The sequence below is a fragment of the Rousettus aegyptiacus genome, unplaced genomic scaffold, assembly GCF_014176215.1.
Source record: "Rousettus aegyptiacus isolate mRouAeg1 unplaced genomic scaffold, mRouAeg1.p scaffold_m13_p_7, whole genome shotgun sequence".
NCBI classification, from domain to species: Eukaryota; Metazoa; Chordata; class Mammalia; order Chiroptera; family Pteropodidae; genus Rousettus; species Rousettus aegyptiacus.
This window is the reverse complement of record NW_023416310.1, coordinates 99,128,321-99,148,012: the sequence shown is the minus strand read 5'-3', so window position 1 is coordinate 99,148,012 and position 19,692 is coordinate 99,128,321. Positions and strand designations below refer to the sequence as shown.

Below are 19,692 nucleotides of genomic sequence, written 5' to 3'. Positions count from 1 at the left end.
ACGCTCAGGAAAGTAGGTTTGGAATCCAACCCAGATTCGAAGCTCCCTTTCTTTTCAAATTCGCTCTTCTACTTGGCAACTCTCTTTACCACGCAGGGCCTCGGGTTCCTCAGAGATCTCTAGCAGAGCTGTGAAGGTGAAATGAGCCACGTGTGGAGAGCTAGGTACAGAAGTTTAGTATGTGTGTGGGTGTGTACACTTGCATAGGAGGGGTTGTGATAAACGAAAAGAAAAATGGTGGCAAGGTTATCTCAGAACAGCACCTGGCACATGCTAAGTCTAATAAATAACAGCTGTTATCATTTCTAGCACAAAGATTAGTGAGTTAGGGTCATCTACCAACAGATCAGATAAACCAAACACAAAGACCTGAGACCCAGTCACCTGTGGCTAGACTCAAAGTCTCCAAGAGGTAAGGCTGGCATCTGTATCCCAAAAAAATAAGAAGTTACTGGATTAAAAAATAATCATATCCAAGTCCCATGCATATCAAGGACATTCAGATTTGAAAAAAATCACTGGTTTTACTTTAGATGGAACATAAACTAAATGACCCAATAAAATATTTAAGAAATTAAATGCATACTCTCTCAAGCCCCTAATTTATTAAAACAGAATAAAGAAATCTGCATTCGGCAAAGGTTCTAGTGTAACCATCCTAAATTAGGTGGCAAGTATGGAGGACTTTTAAATCGGTATGTATTACTAAGATTTTCCTATTTATCAATGAGCAACCATGTTGCCAAGCAGAGAGGCCCCTTACATCAGAAGTACATTGTTTGAGTAAGACTCATGTTGCCCACCCCTCCATGTTTGACTGAGACCAAAGTTTAGCTCCACGTTCCTATATATCTGCACCCCCCACCGCGGCCAAAAAAAAGAAAAAGATGTCAGGCAAAAAGCTTGCAGATAAAGAATGATTCTCGAACGTTTTGTAAAGGGGGAGGAACTGATCCCACCATTATTCCACATGGCCATCACCTGCTCCCCAGTCCAGATGAGGAAAGGACTAGAGATGGGAGAAGCTGACCATCAGCCTTCCGGAACATGTAATGTTCACCAGATTCCCCAGTGAGGTGTATTTCCCTCTGAAGTGCAATTAATGGGGTATTATAGGAGAAGGCTTAAACACTGGGGCCACCTGCAAGAGAAAAGTATTTGTTTCTCCAACTGGAAATCTCCTCAGGCAGTGGGCTTGCTAATCTGTCCTATGGTTAACTGAACAGAAAAGAGAATCGAAGAGGGCTGGCCAAATGGGGGAAAAGGAAGCACTGGGAAAGCATCTCTGTTTAGTAGGATAGTAAGATGAGAGTGTAGGGAATAAAAGAACATAGGAGGCAGCTCGGCTGGAGCCATTTGTGAGCAACCTTCCACGGGGATCGCCCCAAAGGTGAGAGGACCTTGTCATCATGAGGCTTTGGCGCCGGCAGACATCTAGGAGAAGATGTTCTCAGGATGTCATGTCACTGGCTAGTCATGTGACTTTTCCTCCTTTCAGGTAAAAGGTGAGATTACCCTAACTGCCCCATTAATGTGGAGTCTGGCCATGTCACTTGATTTGCTCCAAAAATATGGTGTCTCATTTAAAAAGATGCAGTGAGTTGCTAAGGCAAGAAGACCCTGCTGCACACTCTTCCTCTGCCACAGTGACTGTGGATACACGGAGACGGAGTCTTCATCAGCCTGTCGCCCTGGGGACAACAAGATCAGAGCCCCTACCAATCCCTGAGAGATATGCAGCATGAGAGAGAAACAAGCCTTTATTGTTTTAGGCCGAGCATATGATTTCTAGAGTTGTCACCACATAATAACCTAGACTATCCTTACTGATAAAAAGGGGATCAGATGCAAGAGGTTCATCTGGAGTCAAACCACCACATCAAAGAATTATGTAGTAATCAGGTCCTGTGCCTGAAGCTCCAGAGAGCCCATTCTGATGAGAACCCTAGAAGGAAGAGGGTTAAATAATCAGTTATATATTCAGCACCACGCCCCTCCTCAAGACACAAGCCTAGACCATGAGGGCAAAGAGGAAGGGAGAACTCCAAATCTAATGTGTGATGGAAGTTTTAAACTCAACTGGACTTAATTTTAAAGCTAAAATTGATGAAAAGCTATGGAATCTACCCAAAATGTTATTAAGGGAAAGTAGCAATTAAAAATAAATAAAAATGACTCATGTTTATTTCCCGAATTGAAACTCCTCAATAAGCTGGTTGCCCATACATGTTTGGTAAACAGGGACATATGTTCATGACTGGTCTCAGAAAGCTGCAGCTGTTCACATTTGCTCTCTCTCCTTAAAACACACACACACATTTCTAAAATAATTCTCAAAACACCATCAACATTGCCCCAAGACAATCAATTCTAATCAACCCTACCAAGCGCAGTATATGAATCCTACTGCATGGCCTTCCTGCTTCTTTTAGAGATACAGTGATTTTTCTCTGCACAAAGAGTACACCCTACAGGGAGAGAGAGGACGAGTATGATATCCAAAAACTGTGTCCAGCGGAAGTTCGATCTCAGCTACCACCACGGAGAGGGATGTACACTGAATAGCCAAAGTGGGGACCACGGACATGACAGGAAGCAGAGTCATCAACATGTAGAGGTTCCCCAACCTCCCATTCCATGTTACCCACCCCCTGCCCTCTAAAAGACAATTTTACCTTTCTCCAGCATAGAAGTCAGCATGGTAGGAAAGCACCTAAGGCGCCAGAAGAAAGTGGGATGTCTTTAGCCAGGAGAAAGGAAGTCGAACTTCAGCCAGGAGAAAAGAACTGTATGGGCTGTCCTTCAAAGGACTCCTGAGCAACACAGAGACCGAAAGAATGAGGAGAACACAACCTTCGAGAACTGTAGCTGTGGGTTATGAATCGGGTCTTCTCTAACATGCTTTGAAAAGAAAGAAGGAAAAACTGGACTTCCTTGGGAAATCCTTTAGCTTCTTGACTGTGTAGCTGTGAATGGGACTTCAAATAAAGCCTTGGTTGCATGGGGCCCGGGATTTATTTGGATGACAGATTCTTCTGTAGAAACTTCTCTGTTCACAACAGCTTTCTCCTTGCCCCCTTTATCTGAGCTTCCCAAAATGCACAGCATAATCTGAGTAGGTGTTCTTCTCCCTGCCAGCCTCCCTGACATCCCCAGTGGGATGTGATGATCCTCCCTGGGGTCCCCACAGCATCCTGTGCTCCCCAGCATTAACCCGCATTGCCACGTTACAACTGTTTATTCACCACGATTTGGCCTTGAATTTCCACATTTCTGGGCCTGGCACCACACCTAGCGCACAGGTATTCAATAACTGAGATGATCTAATCTTTCTTAAACTCAAAATTTACTTACCCAAAACAATGGAAGGAATGTAATTCTTACCTGCTCCCCTTGTCCACATGACACAAACAGTTTCTTGCCTATGTAGCAACATCTTTATTACCTCTACAGAGCCCCGGCTACTCTGCAGGTCAATTTTCTGTGCTATGAAAACATCTCACATAAATACTAATTCTATGTGGAGGGAAGGAGAGTGGAGAAGAGTATGTGCCTTAAAAACTATGACTGAATAAAAGTATCTAAAAACTTACTGCAGAAGATTCATATGGGTGTCAAGTTTCATGTTAGACAACCAGTAACAGGGTGGCAAAGTCAGCTCCAGGTCTATAGACACATCACAATGGGAGGACAAAGGACAGGATCTAAAGAGTTGTGGAAAGGGGAGCAGAGGTGTGGCAATGAGGGTTTCTTCTCTTTCCTCCGCTACCCTAAAGTATGCCTAAGAACAGTGGGCCTTTTGATGTAAATCAAGGCTAGAAAAGAGAAAGATACATGTTTAGCTTGGCATTTCACAGGAGTTCTGCTGACAGGAAGTTATCTTCCAAGTGGGAAGGATCCTTCAGACCAGACCAAAAACAAGACCTTGTCTCCACACTCCTGCCATTGCCTAAGACATCCAACCTACCCCAGGAGTGAGGCCAGACAGGGCAGAGACAGGAACCCATGGCAGTCGTTAAAGAAGGAATTGGTGGAGCTTGAGGAGAGTGCAGAATAAAGGAGAAAAAGAAGGGTGGTCTTATGGGGGGTAAGGGGACACAGGGGCACTGCCCAAGGGTGTTTCCACGGGGCGGGGTGCATGGTACAACATGTAATTCCAAACGAAGTCTTCAAATCCACGAACGGAAGCTAGAGAAACATCCAACTAGATGAGAGACATTACTTTCCCCATCCCCACTATCATATGGAGTCAGCGTGGACTCGCAGACTACTCACCAAAGTAAATGCTTCACCAAATATCCTACGGGAGGCTGAGTGGACTTGCTCACGTTCTTTTGGGCTGTGTCCCCTTTCCTTTCCTAGGGCAAGAGAAAAGGTTCCCAGAACATTTTCTGATATGTACTAACTATCTGGCAGCCTCGAAGAGGCCAGAATTCATGAGCTAAGGTCCCAGAATGCAGGCGTTTACAACCCGAGTGTGTCTCCAACAGACAAAACAAGAACTCAGTATAAGGAATATGGTTCCCAAAAGAGAGCTGTGTGGCACTGGCTGTCACTGATACAGGATTCAGAGGAGTGGATCATTAAAATTTGCTGTGCAGTGTATGAAAAAGAAGTGAATCATGAGCAAGGATCACCTTGCTGGAAATAACAGCTCCTACTCGAGATGTGCAGGGAAACAAGATTCAAAAGAGAGTAACCTGCCCAGCCATCTGGAGACCGCCATTTCTTTGGGGAATGGAAATATTTTTATGCTGCATTTTCCCACTCCTCAGGGAAACAAAATCAAACAGCCTCTCTGATTCACAGCACAGCCAATTGACTGAGACTCACAGGTAAATACACAACATCTTACACAAAAAAAAACTCCCTGTGGCTGTTAGACTTGGCAAAAATAATGAAAATTACATGTTTTTTATTATATCTGATTGGCTGCAATAATGCCTCAGATTTCCTGTAGATACAAAAATAAATAAATAAATAAATAAATAAATAAATAAATAATGAGGTTACTTGATTGATCCTCCTTTGTCTTGGTCCTGGAAAAGTCAAATATCTGGAACAAGAGGAGCTTGTGCCCTAGAATATGAGCTCTATGAGAGAAAGAATTTTCTTTATGGCTGTGTCCCAGAGTCTAGGACAGCAGCTGGTATATTTATTTCTTAAATGAATGGAAGAATGGTTCATCATATGGCCCTCGCTCTCCATTTCATCCACCTGGACTACACTTTGCACTAAAAAAATAATAATAAAAGAAGCAATCATATCTCTAGGCCAGCATTTCTCAACACTGGCACTTTTGCCATTTGTGAGAGGGGAGGAGGGCTGTCCCGTGCACGGCAGGATGTTTAGCCTCTACTCACTAGATGCCAGTAGCAACCCTACCCTCGCTCCCCAGCTGTGGCAACCAAAAATGTCTCTTGTGTTGCCAATGTCCCCTGTGGGCAAGGCCTTCTCGACTTGGGAATCACTGCTCTCGGCCTGCAGAGAGCTCCCAAATTGCTGACAGACCCAGGGACCTGTCAGGTTTTCCGTCTTGCTCACGATGCTGAAACAGCAGCCAGGGAAAACTCTTCTCCCTGCCCACTCTGAGGTGAGCGCATCAGACAGGCCTGCAGTGAGGGCGGTGGGAGGAACCACAGGGCAATGAAAATCAGGCAGATGTCTTGAACGCAAATGAGGACTGAGATGTGGGCCCAGGCCTTGTCTGTATTCGACAGGAGGAACCACTTTACGGCCACGGTGTGGATGGAGCTGGTTTTTAACGATCTCCTCTCACAAGGGCATTAAAGAATCTATCTGTTGTACAGTTGCAGGGGAACCATCAGTAGCAATCTGACTTGGAATCTGGCTTGGAGCACCTGCTCCAGCTCCTAATTATGAATGAGCCTGAGATTCATTAACATCTCCACATCGAGTTCAAAGGGCTCTTCAGAAAACAGGCTCTGCCGTGCATTCACAAGGCCAGGTACAAATGTGAGAAAGGGCAGTGGCTTCTGCTCCCTAACTCTGGGTGAGCTGCGGGTCTCTCTCATGCCCATTTCCCTGACAGACTCAAGATGGATCAAGGAAACACATCTCCCAGTCAGGATTCCTGCACGCATCATCTCACCTGTGCAGATGCGGTAGTTGCACATTACTTGGCATGCCATATTTCTGTCACATTCTTCTTCTTTACCAAAAAGTCCTTAATAGCCAGTGCTGGCAAGGGTGCAGTAAGACAGACACACTCTATAATTCTGAGGGTAGGGTCAGTACAACTTGGTAACATACATCAATGTTTTAAAATGCACATGCCAGTACAGCATACATTTCTCCTTCTGGGAATATATCGTAAACAAATAATTCGAACTATAGAAAGGCTCATGTGCCCAAAACATGTGTGTAATTATTTAGAATAAGGAAAAATGGAAACAACCAACTGTCTATTGACAGATATTTTGGTTTTGTATATAGTAATATATACATTCGCTGGACTAATATACGCCATTAAAATGTCATTTACAAAGAAAAGCATTATACTATACTAAAATGTTTATGCTCTGTCATTAAATTTAAAAAGGGAGAGAGAGAACATCAAATCATATCAACAGCATGATGGCAACCATCAAAATAAAAACTTTGGCATTAAAAAGTCTTCTGGAAGCAAATAGACTCCAAAAAAATATTAACAGTGACTGCACATGGAAGGGATGTGATTTATGTATATTCTAAATTCTCTTTTTAAATTGTCTATTTTTTAATTAAGTTTATTGGGGTAACATTCGTTTAAACTGTCTATTTCTTTAAACTTGGGAAAGAATAATTTAAAGTCAAAAGAAAAATGGTAAACCCATAGCCAGGGCATAAATACATCCCCTCCATATTCCCTTTACCCTGGTATTTTTTCCCAGCTTCACTGAGATATAATTGACATATAACATTGTGTTAATTTAAAGTGTACAATGTGATGGTTTAATACATGTACATATTGTGAAATGATTACCAAAGTAAGGTTAACAAATCCTTCCCCACACATAACAGCCATGTTGTTTTTGTTCTTATGGCAAGAACATTTAAGATCTAGTTTCTTAGCAACTTTCAAGTATAAAATACAGTATTGTCACCATGCTGTATATCAGATCCTCAGAATTTATTCATCTTATAAATAGAAGTTTGTACTCTTTGATCAACACATCCTGATTTCCCCCAAACCACCCCCACATCTCCCCAGCAAATACCGATCCACTCTCTTTTTCTATTGAAATTAATTTCTAAGTGAAATTATACAATATTTCTCTTTCTCTAACTTATTTCACTTAGCAAAATGGTCTCAAGATCTATCCACGCCATTGTAAATGGCAGGGTTTCCTTCTTTTTATGGCTAAATAATATTCCATTTTCTTTATCCATTCATTCATCTAACAAAGAACGTTTAGGTTGTTTTCAAGTTTTGGCTATTGTGAATAATGCAAGAAACATGGGACGTAGCTATCTCTTTGAGATAGTGATTATTTGCTTTGGATATATACCCAGACGTGGGATTGCTAGATCATATGGTAGTTTGATTTTTAATTTCTTGAGAACCCTCATGCTGTTTTCCTAGTGGCTGTACCAATTTACATTTCTACCAGCAGTGCACAAGGGTTCCCTTTTCTTCACATCCTTGCCAGCATTTATTTCCTGTCTTTTTGATAATAGCCATTCTAACGAGTGGGAGGTGATAGCTTGTGGTTTTGATTTCCATTTTCTTGATGATTAGTGATGCGGAGCATCTTTTCATGTACTTGTTGGTCATGTGTATATCTTTTTAAGAAAAATGTCTATCCAGGTTCTTTGCCCATTTTTAAATCAGTTTATTTGGTTTTCTTATGTTCACTTGTATGAGTTGTTTCTATATTTTGATTAATAACTCCTTATCAGATACATGGTTTGCCAATATTTTCTCCCATTCTGTAAGTCACCTTCTTATTTTGTTGATGGTTTTCTTTGCTGTGTGAAAGCTTTTTGGTTTTATATAGCCGCATTCATTTATTTTTGCTTTTGTTGCTTGTGCTTTTGGTGTCATATCTAAAAAAATCATTGCCAAGGCCAATGTCGAAAGCTTTTGCCATATGTTTTCTTCTAGGAGTTTTATGATTTCAGGTTTTACATTTAAGTCCGTAATCCATTTCAAGTTAATTTTGTTAGTGGTGTAAGAAGGGGTCCAATTTCATCCTTTTGTATGTGAATACCCAGCTTTCCAAACACCACTTATCGTAAAGACAATCCTTTCCCCCCCACTGAATTACTCTAGTTTACCTTTGTCTGTAGAACTTATCACAGTTGTATCTTAATCTCCATATTATTTTTCTCCCCCAACTAGAACATAGGCTCCATAAGAGTAGGCAAGTGCCTGGTATGTAACAGGTGCTCAATAAATACATTTTGTTGAATTGAATGTACAAGTGAGATTGTAAGGTTTTTTCCCTCAAATCAGTAAAACAAAAATGTTGTTCCCAGTGAACTTTCGTACCCTTGTGGTGAGACAGTAATTGGCACAACCACATAGGAAGACCAGTCACATCTCTGAAAGCTGAACATTCACCTATCTTATGACCAATTAATTCCGCATGTAGATGTGTACCAGAAAAAATGCATACATAGATTCACCAAAAGACATGCCCAAGAAGTGCCATTACATAATAGCCAAAACCAGGAAACTACCCAAATGTCCTTCAAAAATAGAGCAGGTAAATACATTGCACAATAGCCACACAGCAATGAACATGAACAAACTACAACCAAACACAACAACGTATCGCAAATTCAATGTTGAACAAAAGAAGCCAGACCAAAAATACAAACAAAAAAATACTTATGATTACATTATAAAAGTACAAAAGCAGGCAAAAGTAATCTATAGTGGTGGGAGTCAGGGGAGTTTTCACCCGGGAGGGGGACAGGTAGTGACTGCAAGGGGCACAAAACAGACTTCTCAAATGCTGATAATATTCTGTCTTGGTCTGCTTGCTGGCTATACGGGTGCATTTACTTCGTAAAAGTGCACCAAGGGTACCTTAACGATTGGTACCCTTTGCTCTATGAATGTTCTACTCAACAAAACGTACTCCCCACCAACCCAGGGCTGCTGAAGACAGGGAATCTTTTCTGATTATCTCTCCACTTGCTACAAGCCTTGACCTAGAACCCTGACAAGGCTAAACTCACCACACTTCAGCATTCATATGCATCAAGCCCTATCTCAATTGTACAGACCAGCACCCTCCTGCTGGCAGTGTCTGGGTCCCTAAACTAGATCATAATAGCCGAGGCCACCCATGTCCATCAGTAAGAGTAGAGGTAACCTGAAGTGGCTTCACCTCCAGACAGATTCAGAGATGAATGCTCATGCCACTTTCCCACAGAAGACATGGCTCAGGTCACAGTGCCTCTGGCTGTCCAGCTTGCAAGGACTGCTCTGGTTCTTTTGTAGATCAGGCCTTTTCCTGTGCAAAGGAACCCCCGACAGCTCCCTAACCAACAAGCACTCCTTCTTCTTCACTTTGTCTCACACAAGAAGCCCGTAGACTCCAGAGGACATGAATCAGGTTTGTTTCTCTCCCTGCTGCCTCCTAAATGGCCAGCACAGTACCCAGTATATAGTAGCCTAGCCAATAAGTATCTGCAGTATCAATGTATGACTACGTGAGCAAACAAACATAACCAACCTGTGTACCAGGATCTGGATACTAGTATGGCAAGGATCTAGGTCCAGAATGACCATAAAAAGAAAAAAATATACATTTTTTTAAAACACATACATCTTTCCGAGTTTTAAAAGTTTTAAAAGTTTTATTCTCTCACTCATTGAAGGTGACAAAGGCCTTATTCAAGATGGCTGGTCAAAGGTCATAGACCAGGTCCAGAGTCATGGCGGCACTAGCTGGCTCAGATGGGAAATGACGCCTTGGCCAAATAAAAGTGCTGGACACCAAAGAACCAAGCCCACCAAACTCACAAAGGAACCAGCATGTCCAATGAGCGTAGAAAAATGTGGCAATATCTCATCATCCTTTAACAATGGGGTATGGAAAAATCACATAACCACACAAGTCTGTTCAGATCCAGCCCATATCCCTCAGACCTTGTCTATGCTTCCAACTGCCACCTCCGCACCCAAGGGAATCCTCCTATGAAAATAAACATTCTTTATTACATGTACCATTCCTCATCTACTTTGGGCTCTTAGCATTACTTAAGCTTCAATACTCACTTCTCTACAAACTAAAGCCAACGTCAGAGTCAATTCCCTTCAGTTCATCTATGCACAAAGCCTGTCAGTTCAGCTAGAGAAGTCAGACCAGAGTTGGCCCCTTTGGAGACAGGAACAGTTGTTGAGATGATCCCCTGCGACTTTGTCATGTAGAACGTCCCATATCAGTTCCACTCTGCTCATGTGCACAAGTGTCTCTAATGCCCTAGAAGCCAAGCAAGAACCAAATGTTCTTCTGCTCCAGGAGAACCTCATGATAATGGCTGCTGCTGAGACCTATGCAGATACAGACACTAGAAAGCAACAACATTCTTTTTATTGACGGCAATGAAAGAAAGTCTTGTTAGCACAAGGGAAAATAATGCACTCAAGATAATTTACTACAACACAAAATGTTTATTTATCTAAATGAACATTTAAAATTTATCTAAAACTTATCTAAAATTTTATTACTCATTGGAGCTAATGGTGTTGGCTATTTGGGATGAATAATAATTTTCCAGGAGTTTTCTGAAAATACAACCTGAGAACTACCTGCATCAGAATTACCTGAACTTATTTAAAATGCAGGTTCCTAGGTACCATTCTTGGCCTACTGAAGATTATGCTTGGTACTAGAAGGCTGAATCCACATTTTAAACAAGCCCCAACAGTGATTTTCCAAGATTACAAAGACATAAGTCTGAGAACCATGGCTCTAGCACCTCGCTCTGCACATCTTCCCATGGCCAGTCATCTCAACTTGGCCTAGCCATCGTCAGAACTGAATTAAGAGTGATTCCATCTACACAGTGGAACAGAAAATGTAGAGCAGAAATCGAGAAGTGGAGGCTTCCGCTCTCAGCATATTTGTTTTCTCTGCATTTTATCTGTGTGTTTCATCTGTGAGTGAAGATTGCCTGGAACACCTGCAGTAAGTTCTGCTTCCCTATTCCAATCACAGGCACCAACGGACTTCACATAAATGTCTGCTCACCCACCACATCATTATGCTGGGGAATGTTGGCAGTGCCCTCTGTAGTATGACGTGTCACAGATCACACAGGAAGAGTTTGCAAATTACTACAAATACTTATGTAATATGTCCTTCTGTCCTCCTTTCCTTGCCAGGCCAAAGAAAAGTCCTTTTTAAAGGATCAAGGGAGAGCATTATCTGAGGGACCTATGTGCAAAGAATCATAAAAAAAGCAACCCGATCAAGTTAATTTGGACATTAGTGTTATCCCTCCACTAGAATCTCAAATAATTCACATCGTGAGTTTGTGAATGCACCTTTCCTCTTCCCCACCCCAAAAAAGCATTATTCTAGTATCTGTCCAAGTAAAGTTGGGAGTACCCAGACCCAGGAGCCATGAAATGTCACATACTATTCAGCAAACTGACACGGAACCAAAGGAACTAAATGCATCTCATCTCTCCCCCTAAACTGTGATCCTTGATGCTGGAAATCTTGGTATTCATCTTAAGCTTCCAAGCCTGGTATCAGCAATGGTAGTGGGGAACAGGCATGGGGAGGAGAGCGAGGAGCAGCTCATATATACCAGTCTCATTTTTGAAAGATAAACTTCACATATCATTACTTCATCCAGGAAATTCTAAGGTACCCTTATTTCCAAACAGCAATGAGAATTGTAGGAACTCTGCGGCCAAGGACACTTGACCACAGAGGAAAGGAGAAACTCATGGGCCACAAACACTAGAGGGGTAGGAAGTATTTTTATTTTTGAAAGGGGAAGTCAAGGCAAGCAATATTTACACAACGAAGATGGCTGCAGAAGACAGCAGAGAGACACGAAGAAGGGAGACAAAAGAACGGGCCGTCCCTCCAAGTAAGAACATACCCCATCTGTGTACCTCACTTGTGGCAGGTGACTCATTACCCTGCCCCCAAAATGTGTGTTAAACTGAAAATGTGCAAACCATGTTCTTCAATAAACTGGTAGAGGTCTTTCCCATTTGAGATGTTTAGACCAGCACTTGCCACTCACTGCCTGGAATACAAGCGTCTCCTCTCCTCACCTGGTTCCCTCCTGTCATCCGACATATCTCAGCGCCAATGTCTCTCCCAGGGAGCCATTCCTGGGCCAAAAAATGTCATGAGCCCCTTCCTCTCCCATTCTCTGAACATCTGCACCTCTCTACCTTGTAGCACTTTTCTCAGTTGCACCTGAGTGATTACTTGTGATTGTTTATCTGTCTGCCACCGCAGAGCATCAACATCAGGAGGATGGAAACCTCGTCTATCTTCTCCACCCACCACCAAGGCCTGGCACACAGCTGGCCAATGGGGACCATTTCTGTGCCAACAAACCACCGTCATCTGTGTTAACTACCTCTTGTTTGAGTTTTCCTGAACCATGACTAACCAGCGGTGAATTACAGGTCCTCTGATGGCTTGTAATGATCTGGAACTAAGGAGGTGGGCCTGTGATAGAAGGAACAAAAGCCTGGCCAGTCTTCCTAAGTACCTTTCTATTGATTCTAAAGACAACAAGAAAGATTTGCTAGACCCCATGAACAGTGATGCAGAAAAGACAGCCTGAGACCACTCTGTGGATAAGATGAAGTTTTTCCTTTTGAGATGGGCTAGAGGCTGCTGATCAGAGCTTAACACTAAAAGTGAAGCCAATTAGGGCTTAGTCAATATAACAGGGCTCCCTGGGGAGTTTTTCACATAACTAGGGTTTTAGGCATAGCTGGGCACAAACCACCTCTCAAACATCATGCTGGGAGTTGCCAGATTCAGGAGCGGTCCAGTGATAATATGAAGAGAAAGACTTCTGTGCCAGGACCTGCAACTGGAAAATGAGAGAGACTGGACCATGTGGAACCTCACAGGGCCTCCCAGACTGGCAAATAATGGCATGAAAATAAGCTCAAGGATACTAAGTTTCTCCAACATTTCTCTAAGACATGAGACAGAAAGCAATGACTTCAGCTGTGTGCCAACAACCCACCCACGCTCACAGAGCAGAAGTTAAGAGAAGTTGAATCTCAGAAGCAAATTATAATAACAGGAATGCCAGCCACTGAAAGACCATGAGCATCTACTTTGATGAGCTCACTCAGTCCTCCTCAAAAGCCCACAAAGTAGGTAGCATCACTCCAGTTTTACAGATGAGGAAACTGGCAAGACTGGAATGTGGGCCCTGGACTCTGACGTGACTCAGCCTCAAGAGCTTTGAGTATTTGGTTTCAAATATATCGAGTAAATGAATAAGAAATTCCTTATTATAAAATATTCAATTGCTAACATTCCTTTGTCTCCCTTAGCAAGATAAAATAGTTGAGCTAACGATTAGGTCCCACTCCTCTAGGGGAGTATTACAGGTCCAGTGACCCATTTAGGATCACTTCTTGCCTTTGAAAATAATCTCATCAGCATATAGGGGAGTGTTCATCCTCCCAGTAACCCAATTCAGCTGAAGTACTGTGGGGTCAGTGTTTGGGGAGGACCAGGAGAAGCAGGGGAACTCAGCCTGGGAAGGTCAACTGGGACAAGATGCTCTGCCGTCCTTGCTAATCAAGAACTAGGTTTTCCCTGGCAAGGGCAAACCGAAGGTAAGAACCGAAAATTCAAAAATGGTCTTAGGCCTACCAGCTTTCAAATTGTCCCTTTATAATGATTCCTGTGAAATAATTATTTCTATCAGTGGTCATCTCAAATAGGGGATTTAAGAGAGTGGGTTCATTAAAGAGAGCCAGGATCACAAACTCATTTAAGTCTCCTTGAACCTGTTTAATCAAAATGATTTTCTGCTACTCTCTATTACAAACCGAGTTTCTGTGGTGACAGATTAATGACTGATCCACTAAGCCATACCACATCTCTTGTCACCAACCCCACCATCTGAGCCAGCCACTATTCTATCAATAAGCCCCACTTGCCCTTGAAACTCATTATAGCTGAGCTGTTAAGATCAAATGAGTAGATCAGATGCTCACTGACACCTCAGTTCTGCTACAGAGACCACCAAATCCCACAGAGTGTGCACCAGAAGGAAAAAGAATGTGGGCTGGTCCTTGTAGTCTCATTAGAATTACAAACTTGGGTCACTCGTAGTGAAATAAATGCCAGGCAAGGCAACACTTCTGATTCTTTGGACCTGCTAAAGGTAATTATCCTGGAATTAAATGTCAGGGCTAATTTCATGTGTGCAAAAGAAAGAAAATGTTATGTTTGATGTAAGCAACATTACTTTAATTAAATGAGACTCTAATTATTAGCAGAACATAAGCCCTGATGTGACCCTTACAATAAACTGTGTCCACCTGGCTTCCCATCCTACTTTGTTTCAACCTAAGGTTCTTCACTGATTGCCACCAGACATAAAGCAGGAAAGACCTGCAACGTGATATCAGTCGAAGCCCACACCCAAAATCCACTCCATGCTTGATTGGCTGCCGTGCATAGGGAGTGTATAAAACTGGACTGCCTGATTCCAGTCCAGGCTCCTCCACAGCCCAGCTCTGTAACTCTGGGCAAGAGACAACCTCCCAGTAACTTGGGGAGGATAATAGTATTTCTCTCCTAGGATTATTATGAATTAAGCCAGGTAATATATATAATGTACCTTAAACAATGCCTGGCACATTAAGTGCTTCATTAATGTTAGGTGTTATATAACTAGAACATAGGAACTTTATAAGAAAAAAAAATCTTATTTTTTAAAAAAAGACAAAACAGAATAAATAAGGAAGAAACATGTGACTGCATAAGAATTTTATCGAGGAGACAAGAGGTTACCTGAGTAAAGAGATCACATTATTTATCTTGCTCACCCTTAGAGCTAACTGTGCTAGCACATGGTAGAAAGTCAAATATGTATTGGAGTAAATGAACGTACAAATGAATGTAAGAATAAACAGGGAAAAATTTCCTTACAGGAATGGTTATGGAAAGCCAAATAAGATTCAGAAAAAAAATCAGCAAAATGGCTGTGGCATCTTGACCCCTCAACCTCAAACCACAGAAAAGTTAAACGCATGACAGTTTGAAGTAGGAAATTATTGTACAACTTAATACAAACATCTGTCCCTCTTTATCTTCTCCATCTTAATAATGTACTTGTGCAAAAGTCTGGGTCTCCATCTGGCCCAACCATCCCAATTGCTAGTCTTTATCAAAAGAATGATGAGCTATGTAATTGGAAAATTACATTAATTTAAAAAAAAGAAGAAGAACGATGACCAATTTAATACATTTAAGGAGCAAACATCTCCTAACATCTGAATTTTATTTTTCTTCTGGATCCATCACTCCAGGTAATAAGACATGGAGAAGTTCTGAAATGTTTACTTCTGGGAAAAAAAGAGATAGTCATTATTTGTGTACCTAGTGCAAAAGGACCACTTCAAAGTGCTAAGTCCAGGGTATCAGGTCATCTCTGGCAATGTCACAGCACACTCAACAGGCAGGGGAACATGGAGCACACAGCCTGCCATAATTCCTATTTCAAAGTTAGCCCAATAACACCACCAAAAGGTATCATCAACTTTCTAAAAGGAGCCCCTAGTTTTCAGTTTCACAAGTTCAAAAATCACTTCTAAATCTCTCTCCCACCTGCAAAAGAACTGATAAGCATCGTAACAACAATCTCAGGGGAGTCTTTCAAAGTCATCAGTGACTTCAACAAAACAACTAAAACAATAGCAGAGAAGCTGAGTTCCGTCAACCTCAAGCAAGGCCTGGCTCAATGAAAACTATCAGGCTGGCTGAGCAACAGTACTAGCGGGGGCTTTGTCCATTGCCCAGTGACTAGCTGATTTCTATAAGAAGCAACGTTTTACTCTCTGGTCTCGGGGGACTGAGGCTTTGCAGTTTTCCCAAGTAAATTACCAAAATGAAGACACTTGGGTTTGGCCTAAAAGATTAGTTTGAGTCGCTCAACATCTTAAAAAGGTTAATGGCATTAAACTATGTCTGAGCAATAGCTAGCATCAGAAGACCCCATGAAGCATATAAACTGGTTGATGATTGAAGATCCCTGGGATTTTTAAAACATTTTTAGATGTTTTTAGTGATATAACGAGTTAAATTATTTTAAAAGAAATGCTACTGCTTAAAATATTAGTTTCATACCTAAAATTGCTCCAGAAACAGAAAAGTAGCACATCTGAACAGATCAGCTTTTCTCTTTTTGTTACGCTTTGGACGTTTTTACAATATTTAAGGCGGTATTTCTTAAACATTATAAGAATTACCTAGAATGTTTGTTTAAAATATGGATTTCCAGCACCCGTCCCAGAAATGTGGAATCATAATTCCCAGGGGAAGGGGCTGAGTGCTGTAATTTTACAAGCGTCCCCAGTAAGCTTCATGATCGGTCAGGTTTGGAAAATATTGACCCAAAGAAGGATAAAAAAAAATATGACCATTTGCAAGAAAGATGAGAAATGAAGAAAATTTAAATTTTTAAAAATTTAAAGATTAGAAATAAGAATAATTTCATTATTATGGTACATTGAGGCTAGAACCCCTTGAACAGGCACAAGAACACAGAAAACCTGTCTGCACTGCCGAAGACCACAGCTGTTCTCAATTTGACCCAGTTGCCATGTGAACCACGCTGTAGGCAAAGGGGCCCCTTCTCTACACCTGGCCAAATTCCCCTGTCTCTAGTATCTGCCCTGTTCCTCAACTCTATCTAAAATGTAATGATAAAATAAACCCCCAAAAAAGCAAAATGACTTCTACCCTATGTGAGTCCATGAATAGAAGCTTCTTTGGAGCATCTTTTTTCAGTTGCAGGCAAAGGCAATCAGTGCAGGGCTCCTCGGAGCTGATCAGAAAGAGGACTAAAGATGGTTATAACACGGCAGGTCAGATATAGGGCAGGGGAGGGCTAGGAGAATATCTCCTGCAAAATTTAGACACCCCCCCACCCCCGCCAATAGAGATTTATTGATAGTGTCTGAAGACTCCTTTCAAAGAGAAACAGCCCACAGCCAACTAGAAGGACAGGGGAAAGAAACAGAGAAGAGACAGAAGCAAGTCCCCACCCAAGACTATGGGTGCACCTGCTCCTCTGGGGTGGGACCTGAAGAAATGCTCTTTATAAAGTACAAGAAAACTTCTAGATTCATTAAAATCCTCAGACCTTCCTTCTACAAGGGCTGGAGGTACCTAGAATGAGGCTGACTTAAGGGAGGTGACTCCCACACATCTCCCACCTCCAAGAGCCCTGTGACAAAAACAGGGGCTCGAGGGGTACAGGACTCTCTCAAGGGCAGGAATTCCTAGTGTTAAGTATCTTAAAACTTCTTTCTGACTCCCCTAGAGGCACCTGACCCCAGCCACTGGGGGCAGCCTCTGAAAGGGCTGGCAGCAGCTCTCACAGCACAGAGGGGATGCCATCTTGCTGGAAAGACTGCCCCAGGTTCGTCTTGCCCCACATCCTGTTGGGCATACCTGGGCAGCAGCATACAGCTTTGGAGCAGAGACAGGCAGCAGATGTGCCTCTGGGTGCCCAGGAATAGCTTTGTCCCCTCCCAGGGCTCCCAAAAGGAGCAATCCTCTGCCCCTGGGCTTCTCTTCAGGGTACGGATCTAACCGCATGAGCTGCCTGCTCTTTTTCCCTTCCTCTAAAGATGCCACAAGTCAAACCCACCACACTCTCTTCTCCCATCATTTTATCAGGCCCATCGCCATGACCCTCCAAACCTCCTAGAATACCTGGTACCCTAATAAAGCTAACCTCTACAGCACAGATTTTTCTGGCATACCCTAGAGACGGTCCAAATCACTGCTGCCCCAGGGAGGTTCTTCAGGGGGCTTGGCAAAGTCAACCACCACCAATTGGAAAACTCAAAAGCTTAAGGAGCCTCCCTCCACAGCAGCTGCTGTTCATACCATGTTTGGTGCAGTCACCTCCCCCAGTCCTACACACACCTAGACCACAGGTAACCCGCACAGAGCATCAAGCCTTCAAAGTTCTCTTTAAAGTTCTTCTCAGGCAAGACGCAGCCAGGAACCCGGAACCAACAAGCGGCCCGAGCGGTCTGCACCAGTCCACACCCCACCCTGCTTCAGAGGCCCCTCGTCAGAGGCTCCCCTGCCCCCAGGGCCGGGCGGCGGCGGTACTCACGTCTCGGAAGCGGTTCCAGTACTTGTCCCGGTCGTACTGGGAGACGGTGCTCAGCCACTGGTCATTGTCTAGGAAATTGCCGTTGTTGGGCTCCGCGGCTCCGGCGAGCGCTTCCAGGTGTCGGGTCTCCACCTGCAGGAAGCACCACGCCGCGGCGGCCGCCGCGAGCACGGCGATCGCTGGCATCTGCGGGGCAGGCGGGGGGCACGCAGGGCGGTGAGCCGGCGGGCAGTGCGATGCCGAGGCGCTGCGGAGCCCCGCGGGGCGAGCGCCTCCGCCGCCGGCCCCGGTACGGGGCAGGAGGATCTCATGGCGGGGGCCGGGGCACCCCTCGCACACTTGGGGCTCCTGTCGCCGACCTAGGGACCTAGGGACCCCTCTCACGAATGGGGGATGGGAGTAAGAGGTTCAGTTACAAAGAGGCTGCGTCACAAATTAGGGGCTGCTATCAAACTACAGAGGACCCCTGTCGCCTTTTCCCCGGATGCCCCAGAGACCGTTACTCTCGAATGGGGGCGTCGGTACCCCTCCCCAAAAACGGAGAGCCCTGGATCCGCAAGCCGCACGCTCCCACAGACCGTGCCCGGAGCACTCGCGTAGGAAGCCGGAGCACAAGGCTCCAGGCAGCAGTCCTAGACGCAAGCAGAACGGGGCTGAGTGCGGGCTCCCCGCGGCGGAGCGGGGTCTCGCCTCGCCCACCATGCCGCCTCCGCAAGAGGGGTGCGCGGAGGTAGCCCCAGGCCCGACCCCGTCAGCCCCGCGGTGGTCGCGGGGAGGTCCCAACTACGCCAAGTTGGGGCGCGGGGTGCCGCGGGTACGTACCTTGGGGGCCAGCCCGGATCCCCGCGTCCGAGTTGCTCGAGTTCCTGGGGCGCGGAGAAGGAGGAAGCTGACGTGCCGCTGGCTCCCCTGCGCTCCTGCCACCCGCCGCCGCGCGTCCGGCCGCTTTGTGAGCCCGCAGCGCTCTGGCTCCGCTCTCTCTGGCTAGCTCGGGCGCGGCGTCGGCGGGCGGAGGAGCCCGAACGCACGAGCCGAGGCCTCTGGCGACCCCTGGCGGCTGCACGCTGCCGTGCCGGCTGCCGGGCAGCACCGCAGCCCCTCGTCCAGCACAGCTGGCCGCGCAGTTATCCACATCTTCGTGCAGGACTGAAACAAGCCTCGAAGCCCAAGCTGGTGAGAGACAGCTGAGGGGACTCAGGATACGAGGCCAAGAAGCCGACCAGCACTGAGGCATTCTCAAAAGGAAGGTCGTCTGGGACACCTAAGTCAGGATCATCTTGGTGGGGGCAGGAGGGGGCTCCTTAAAATGAGGATTCCTGGCTCATTCCCCAGACTCGCCAAATCAGAATTCCTTAAGAGGGTCTCCCCAGG

At 44.4% G+C, this 19,692-nt stretch overlaps 1 protein-coding gene across 3 annotated transcripts in view; it reads right to left on the bottom strand.

The window, feature by feature from the left end:
* Window positions 1–19,291, bottom strand: part of SPOCK1 (SPARC (osteonectin), cwcv and kazal like domains proteoglycan 1) — a 451,375-nt gene extending 432,084 nt beyond the window's left edge. For 2 of the 3 annotated variants that reach the window (XM_036225146.1, XM_036225147.1), the window contains exons 1-2: window positions 19,144–19,251; window positions 18,322–18,507 (exon numbers count right to left, since the gene is read on the bottom strand). In XM_036225146.1, coding sequence (XP_036081039.1) covers window positions 18,322–18,507 — 186 coding nt within the window. In that variant the 5' untranslated portion in view covers window positions 19,144–19,251. Of the gene's footprint in view, window positions 1–18,321; window positions 18,508–19,143 lie in introns of all 3 variants that reach the window. The other variant, XM_036225148.1, reaches the window with a different exon arrangement.
* Between the last annotated feature and the right edge of the window lie 401 nt (window positions 19,292–19,692).